This window comes from Rhamphochromis sp. 'chilingali', assembly GCF_963969265.1.
Source record: "Rhamphochromis sp. 'chilingali' genome assembly, chromosome: 1".
Classification (NCBI taxonomy): domain Eukaryota; kingdom Metazoa; phylum Chordata; class Actinopteri; order Cichliformes; family Cichlidae; genus Rhamphochromis; species Rhamphochromis sp. 'chilingali'.
This window is the reverse complement of record NC_137929.1, coordinates 10,326,856-10,335,281: the sequence shown is the minus strand read 5'-3', so window position 1 is coordinate 10,335,281 and position 8,426 is coordinate 10,326,856. Positions and strand designations below refer to the sequence as shown.

Genomic DNA, 8,426 nt, shown 5'->3' with positions numbered 1-8,426 from the left:
CATTGTGTTTTTTAAACATGCTTCCATTTGTCACTTCAGTCTTTACTCTGAAATACAGGAAGAGAAATCATGGCTGAAATAATTTCTCATAAAACCAGGGGTGTGGTCCAACAGTCAGTTTGGTGAGGAAGGTTCCTAACTGAGAAAAGTGACCCAGAAGTATCTGTGTAGCAGCCACAATGAATCAAGATCATGAGCTTTATTAACTGATCAAAGTATCTTCTTTCATCTTCTGTATCATTCAGTTTGCATTGGTAATGCCCATTATTGTAATGCTTTTTTAAGACGAGCAAAACTTTATTTCACTTTGGGTTAGCTGGGATAAGTGATGGATGGAGGGAATTTTACTTCAGCCACAGAAATCCTAAACAGGAAGGAGGAGCAGAGTTACAGTGGATCACTATCCAGCAGGGAAACAAGGTTTATTTCAATTTCTTGGCCATGAGTGAGATTTACTGAGTGGGCAAATTAGGGAGACGACACCATCAGATCCCGAGCCCTCCATGTGTTAATCAAGAGACGGCTGCTGTGCTACATCCATAAATAATGAATAAATTAGGAGCTAAAGCTGAAAGGACAGTTTATTTGTACCATCTTCACGTGAACACATTCAAGAACATCACAGATGAAGAAACATTAAAAACTTCCACACTACATAAAGCAAGAAAAATAGTTTTTCTTTCAGGTGGTTTCAGAAAAACAGAAACATCAAACATCTCCAAGACTCTCTTTGAAAGAACTAAAAACCTTTGTTCTCATGGTCCAATCATGAGTGAACTCCCCGATTAAGCCTTGTGTGCTAAAACATGTCAGAGTTTTAAAGGTTAAACATGAGTTTCCAAAACGTTTTGCTGGAGAACAATGAACTATTTGACTGAGTTTCAATCATTTACAGACGAGCAAAATCAGGAGAGAGAAAAAAGGACAAAACTGACTCAGTAAAAAACAGAAAAGAAGATCCCATGTAGATCTGTATTATGTAGAATTTCAGCCCAGCAACCAGTTCAGTTCAACACAAGTTTAAATGATTCTATCTGAACTCTGTGGAGCCTGATCTCAAGCTTTTTGAGTCTGACACAGAAACCAGAGGATCTTTCTGTGTCTTCAGATTCACTGTGATCCAGTGATGGGAGTGATTTCAGCCCTGAGTGATCGCGCTGATGTTTGCACAGAGCAGACAATGAGGTGAATGTTTGGGCACATTGGTAACAGTGAAACAGTTTATTAGTAACGTGGGATCGTTTGTGTGCAGAGTATGAACTGAGATTCCTGAAGCTCTTGTCACACTGGTCACAGCTGTAGTTTCCTTCCATGTGTGAACGTTCATGAATGTTACGATGACCTGACTGTGAGAAGCTTCTCTCACAGTGTCTGCACTTGTGTGGTTTCTCTCCTGTGTGGACTCGTTTGTGTGATTTAAGCTGACCTGCAGTGGTGAAGGATGACCCACACTGATCACAGAGGTGCTTTTTAACCCCACTGTGAATCAGTTCATGTTGTTTTAAATCACTTGGTGTGGTGAAGCTTCTCCCACATTCTTTGCAGTATTTCCGTTTGTCTCCAGTGTGTCTACGTTGATGTCTTTTTAGGGTCTTTTGCCAACTGAAAGTTTTTCCACAGAGGTCACAATGAAAGTCTTTCCCACCACCACAGTGATGACAGGGTTGAGAACTGGATCCATCTGTGTCGCTCTGCTTCTAAACAAAGACACAAAGACAGTGTAAGTCAGTCCTTCAACATTTGTATCCTGAACGTCGCCTGAAATAAAGAGCATCTCTGCAGACGTCCAACTACATTTGACTGTTTCAGTTAACACACTCAGTTTACTGGGCTGCAATAACTACAATACTACCACCATAATACTACAGTAATACTAAAATCATAACTGAAAGGAAAATCTGAACAATCACTCAGAGCTGCTTTTCCATGCAGTAGACTTGCTAACATGCTAACACAGTTTAATGAGCAGAGTTGTTCCAAACAGTCAGGCTAAAATGACAAGATAACAATATAAATACATACCTCACAGTAGCTGCACTTGTAGAGTCTCTTTCTGGTGTGGATCTCTTGGTGTAGGCTCAGGTAACGTGGAGATTTAAAAGTCTTCTCACACAGGTCACATTGATAAGGTCTCTCCTCAGTGTGGGTAAACATGTGTTGTTGTAAGTGTGCGTCTGTTGTAAAGTATTTGCCACACTGTTCACAGCAGTACACATCATGTCTGGTGTGAATGCGTAGGTGTGTATTTCGGCTCCCTCTCTGGCTGAAAGTTTTTCCACAGATGTCACAGCTGTATGCCTTAATTCCAGAGTGGGTAACTAGATGACTCTGTAAGCTGTTACTGTGAGTAAAAGCTCTGCCACACTGATCACAGCTGTATGGCTTAATTCCAGAGTGGGTAACTAGATGCCTCTGTAAGCTGCTACTGTGAGTAAAAGCTCTGCCACACTGATCACAGCTGTACGCTTTAACTCCACTGTGGATGAGTTGGTGTTGTTTTAGGGAAGGCTTGAAGGAAAAAGACTTTCCACACAAGTCACAGCTGAACGGTCTCTCTCCAGTGTGGCTGACCTGATGCTGTTTTAGTGAAGCTTTCAGAGTAAAACCCTTCCCACACAAGTCACAGCTGAACGGTCTCTCTCCAGTGTGGATGACCTGATGCTGTTTTAGTGAAGCTTTCAGAGTAAAACCCTTGCCACACAAGTCACAGCTGAACGGTCTCTCTCCAGTGTGGATGACCTGATGCTGTTTTAGTGAAGCCCTCACAGTAAAACCCTTCCCACACTCGTCACAGCTGTATGGCTTAATTCCAGAGTGGGTAACTAGATGCTTCTGTAAGCTGCTACTTTGAGTAAAAGCTCTGCCACACTGATCACAGCTGTACGCTTTAACTCCACTGTGGATGAGTTGGTGTGTTTTTAGGGAACCCTTGAAGGAAAAAGACTTTCCACACAAGTCACAGCTGAACAGTCTCTCTCCAGAGTGGATGACTTGATGCTGTTTTAGTTTAGCCCTCACAGTAAAACCCTTCCCACACTCGTCACAGCTGTATGGCTTAATTCCAGAGTGGGTAACTAGATGCCTCTGTAAGTGGCTACTGTGACTAAAAGCTCTGCCACACTGATCACAGCTGTACGCTTTAACTCCACTGTGGATGAGTTGGTGTTGTTTTAGGGAATCCTTCAAGGAAAAAGACTTTCCACACAAATCACAGCTGAACGGTCTCTCTCCAGTGTGGATGACCTGATGCCGTTTTAGTTTAGCCCTCACAGTAAAACCCTTCCCACACTGATCACAGCTGTATGGCTTAATTCCAGAGTGGGTAACTAGATGACTCTGTAAGTGGCTCATGCGAGTAAAAGCTCTGCCACACTGATCACAGCTGTATGGCTTAATTCCAGAGTGGGTAACTAGATGACTCTGTAAGTGGCTCATGCGAGTAAAAGCTCTGGCACACTGATCACAGCTGTATGGCTTAATTCCAGAGTGGGTAACTAGATGCTTCTGTAAGTTGCTACTTTGAGTAAAAGCTCTGCCACACTGATCACAGCTGTACGCTTTAACTCCACTGTGGATGAGTTGGTGTCTTTTTAGGTAACCCTTCCAGGAAAAAGACTTTCCACACAAGTCACAGCTGAACGGTCTCTCTCCAGTGTGGATGACCTGATGCTGTTTTAGTTTAGCCCTCACAGTAAAACCCTTCCCACACTCGTCACAGGTGTGTTTTTTCTCTCCCTTTCTTCTGTGAGGTTTGTCGGCCTCCTGAGAGCGCTGACTTCTGGCTCTATGTTGGTCCTGCAGTGACAGAGATACAAACAGAGGCAGTGAGTGAAATGCAGTTGTGGAACAAACTCAACCTTCAAACTCCATTAACACTAGTTTTAAACCTGAAGGTGGAGCGTGGCACCAAACACCTTAAAGGTCTCTTATCCCCACCTGCTGGTAGTTCTAACACATTACATCCAACCTGCTGTTAAAGATAATTCATGACTGTTCAAACACTAAAATCATGCCCATCCCTCCTGATTGTACACACACACACACACACACACACACACACACACACACACACACACACACACACACACACTATTTTATAATTTAGATTATTTTGTTGTTTCCTATTACATATTTCTATAATTTGTATAGATTTATACAGAATTATTCAGTGATAATAAATCCTATGTTTGTTTATTCTAAAGGAACCCCGTTAGCTTCCACAACAGATGTTGCTCGTCTTCCGTCAAATACTCACATAAAATATTACACAATAAAGTGGATTCAAGATATCCACATAATTTCACTCTTACATCCACAGTGAGGTTTCACAATTGTTAAAATATAAGCAATCAATAATATTGATATCAATAACATTGAGGCACATTACACAAATTTCAAAAACAAATCATGTCTTACAATATTTACAACAACTAAAAGCTCTGTAAATCGGCTTTTAAGTGTTCATTGAAGTTTTGAATAATTCTCTAATTTTTTAAGGCAACTTATTCCACTTAAAAGTTGCTCTAAATGTAACAGTTTTACAAAATGTTACTTTTAACTCGAGCATTTACTAAATTGCAGCTTGTTGAAAACTGTGTAATATGATGATGTATTTCATCTGGATACTGCAGCTGAGCAGAATAAATGTGGTGTGTTTAACAGAATTGCTTTCTTTAGAACTACAAGTAAGCCATAGAATATTTTAGCCTGTACAGGAAGCCAAGAAAGGTTATTATGCAGTTTATCAATATTAGTATAGTATGAACATCTTCACACTAATCTGGACGCCTTATTCTGGACTAACTGAAGTCTGTTAAGATCTGTCTTATTAGCTGCTGACCAAATGATTGAACAATACTCCAGATGAGACATTACTAGTGCATTAATGACATCTTTCATAATGAAGAAGCGATACACAAAGAGCATTTCATAGCCATAGCTATGCCTTGTCGGCAGAGTTATGTGACATTAGTGATGTTTGTACTTTCAGCGTTAACTTGGTTTTAAAGCCTTTAAAATATACGCCGTTCAATAGTCGACCTTAATCTGACAGAGAATGTGATGATTTTGTGGATAATTAAAGTCAGTCATATATCCACAAACACAACAAGCTGAAAGTCAGTGATGCTGCTCGGTTTGCAGTCCTGAACATCACGGCACAAGCAGGATTCACTGCACTGTTAATGTTAGCTGTGTTATATTGCTGCCTCTGTTCGGTGGTGTCGAGCCAAACAGACTTTAACGTGTGTTTGAACGAGCTGACGGTTCACTCGTTAAGCTGAAAGAAAGATGCTTTAATCACAGCAGTCACACATGTGTCCACTGCACCATCTGGGAACTCTTCTTGTTCACACTCGTAATAACACAAACACTAAATCCTGCTTCTCTGGTGCTGTTGTGTAGCAGTGTGTACACCTGAGACTGTCACCTGTCTGTCTGTCCTGCACTCTCTCTCTGTTTCTTTCTCTCTGATTGTGGAATAAAAGTATGAACATGTGTTTATAAGTTACACTTGTGTTTGAATCCTGCAGCTTATCACACATATCACAACAGAGGACGCCATCATCTACCTGCTCAATCGTGTCTACACCCATCTGGACCAGCCGGCGAGCACTGTGAGGGTCATGTTTTTTGACTTTTCCAGTGCTTTCAACACCATCAGGCCGACCCTCCTGGGTGATAAGCTAACAGCGATGCAGGTGGATGCTTCTCTGGTGTCCTGGATTGTTGATTACCTGACAGGAAGACCACAATATGTACGTCTCCCACAGTGTGTGTCTGACAAGGTGATTAGCAACACAGGGGCACCACAGGGGACTGTCCTCTCCCCCTTCCTCTTCACCCTCTACACCACAGACTTCAGCCACTGCACAGAGACCTGCCATCTTCAGAAGTTTTCTGATGACTCTGCGGTGGTTGGATGCATCAGCAGGGATGATGAGACAGAGTACCGGGCTGTGGTCGACTCCTTTGTCACGTGGTGTGAGCAGAATCATCTGCAGCTCAACGTGGCAAAGACCAAGGAACTGATCGTGGACTTCAGGAAGACCAGGAAACACTTGACCCCTGTTTCAATCCAGGGGGTCAGTGTTGACATTGTGGAGGACTATAAATACCTTGGAGTACACATTGACAATAAACTGGACTGGGCTAAAAACACCACAGCACTTTACAGGAAGGGCCAGAGTCGTCTCTATTTTTTGAGGCGACTGAGGTCCTTCAACATCTGCCAGAAAATGCTGAGGATTTTCTATGAGTCTGTGGTGGCCAGTGCGATCCTCTATGCTGTTGCATGCTGGGGGAGCAGGCTGAGGGTCGCAGATGCCAACAGACTTAATAAACTGATCCGTAAGGCCAGCAATGTTGTGGGGATGGAGCTGGACTCCCTCAAGGTGGTGTCGGAGAGGCGGATGCTGTCCAAGATAAAGACAATGTTGGATAACACCTCCCACCCACTCCATGACATGTTGGTCAGTCACAGGAGCTCGTTCAGTGAGAGACTGAGATTACCGAAAAGCACCACTGAACGACACAGGAAATCATTCCTGCCTGTGGCCATCTCCCTGTACAACGCATCCACTTAACACACTGTTTGCTGCTACAGCTACACATGTTTCTTTTCCAAATATTTATTTATAAGTGACTTATGTATGTATGTATGTATATATATGTATATATTGTACTATTCTTAGTTAGCGTATTGTCTGTCTTGTCTTAATGTTGGTTTAAAATGGAGCACTGTAACAAAAAATAATTTCCCCCAGGGATCAATAAAGTATTCTGATTCTGATTCTGATTGATTCTGATTTGATTTCCATGTGTGACGACTGCAAGTGTCCAGAGTGAGGACAGACTGAGGGACCCACTGCTGCACATCATCTGTGAGGCTTTGCAGCCCTGATGATCCACCAGGACAAACTCAGCAGTGTGTGAGGAAGAGGAGGAGGAAGAGCCAGCAGCAGCTGACAGATGGAGAGAATAGACAGACTGTTCCCTGTTTGTGAAGGACTGCTAGGAAAGTTTAACATAACTGTCTGTCCTGAATCAGTCTTATTAGGTAATGTTCAAATAATGTGATCATCCCAGTGTTTCCAGTGTGGGAGAAATTACTCAGGGCCTTCAAGTTACACACTATGAAAGGCAGCAACAAGTTTAATGTTCAGAAACCTAAAGTCTGTATCAGCAGCAGAATGGAGCTAAAATAAATGTTGGTTTCAGTTCTATGAAGCTTTGAGTATTTTGGATCAGTAGCTGCTGTGTTTGTTGCATCACATTGCTGTAACTGTTTATATGCTTTATATATTCTGAGCTAAGTTGATCTATAGTGTTACATCATATTCTATAAGGATGTTATGTGTTTGTAGACTTTCTGCCCAGTTTGACCCATTTAGCAGAAGTCAGCACTTCGGCCTTAGCGGTCTTTGAGTACGCGGCCCTTGAGGACTTTAAAGCTGCAGAACCTGAATCGGGATACAGCCATGATGATCTCCAGCCTCGTGCTCGCCAACATTCTCACCTGAGTTAAGAAGACGATCACTGAAATGGTCTCAGCAGGTCCTTTGATGACAGCAATGAAATGCAGTGGTAAGGCTTTTTGGGGATTAAGTTCGTTTTCATGGCAAAGAAGGACGATGCAGTTCATCTGATCACTCCTCATAACATTCTGGAGTGCAGGCAAAATGCTATTATAAAAACTTAAGCAGCAACTTCTCCAGGTTCCAATATTTATGCAATTCTCAAACCTTTTGGCCACGACTGTATAACCTCTTCTGAAGTTTAGTGGATATTATACATGGTTATGCTCAGGATGTGTCGGCCAGTTTCCACTGGAAACGCCTTTTGGTTAAACTGTCAGTGAGGAATTTGCATTTGCACTGTTACATTTTTATATAACTTTAATGCACATAAACAACAGCTGCTTGTTTCAGTGAAAATACATTGATGGGTTTTTAATAAAGTTGTGCAGCTGTAAAGTATTTTGTCTGGTGTCAATTCTATCGTCAGCTACATCGTTATGGCAAATGTTCAGATGTATATGGTGATAAATATCTTTGCTCATATGGTCCTGCTCTGTCTGTCACCTTCTGTGTTGAGCTCATTGTTTCCTCTGTAGTGGCTGAGCTGAGTCCAAGTAGCTGAAAATGTTCCTCTGCTGCTCCTTCAGACTCTCCTCCTCCTGCTGATCAGCTGGGACACAAAACAGATCTTTGTTAGGCTCCACACTGCACTGAAGAGTCAAAGTGTCTCATATGTTCATCTGACAAGTAAAAGAACACATTTTTGTTTCCCGAGGTGGGCAACTTGTTGGAAACAAACACAAAAGGTTTGAGCACTGATACCTGCCATTGCTGCCATTGAAAGATGCAACGCCAGCAATGTGGATTGTCAAGACTCAATGCAGATGTGTCACGAGTTCATCCAGCAGT

The 8,426-nt window shown here is 42.2% G+C and overlaps 1 protein-coding gene across 2 annotated transcripts; it reads right to left on the bottom strand.

Moving 5' to 3' along the window:
• Positions 1-563: 563 nt before the first annotated feature.
• LOC308403536 (uncharacterized protein) lies at positions 564-8,181 on the bottom strand. 2 transcript variants are annotated; one of them, XM_080893058.1, is made up of 3 exons: positions 8,082-8,181; positions 2,023-3,795; positions 564-1,697 (listed from the first exon to the last, which is right to left on the bottom strand). In XM_080893058.1, the coding sequence occupies exons 1-3, from the start codon at positions 8,097-8,099 to the stop codon at positions 1,005-1,007; spliced, it is 2,484 nt and encodes an 827-aa protein (XP_080749184.1). In that variant the 5' UTR covers positions 8,100-8,181; the 3' UTR covers positions 564-1,004. The 2 variants fall into 2 exon arrangements, with proteins under 2 accessions (XP_080749184.1, XP_080749185.1); XM_080893059.1 differs by having other exon boundaries at positions 564-1,694.
• Between the last annotated feature and the right edge of the window lie 245 nt (positions 8,182-8,426).

Excerpts from the sequence above, each read along its gene's own strand:
- LOC308403536 (XM_080893058.1), bottom strand. Across the intron at positions 1,698-2,022 it reads ACAAGTGCAGCTACTGTGAG|AAGCAGAGCGACACAGATGG; the intron begins GTATGTATTTAT and ends GTCTTTGTTTAG.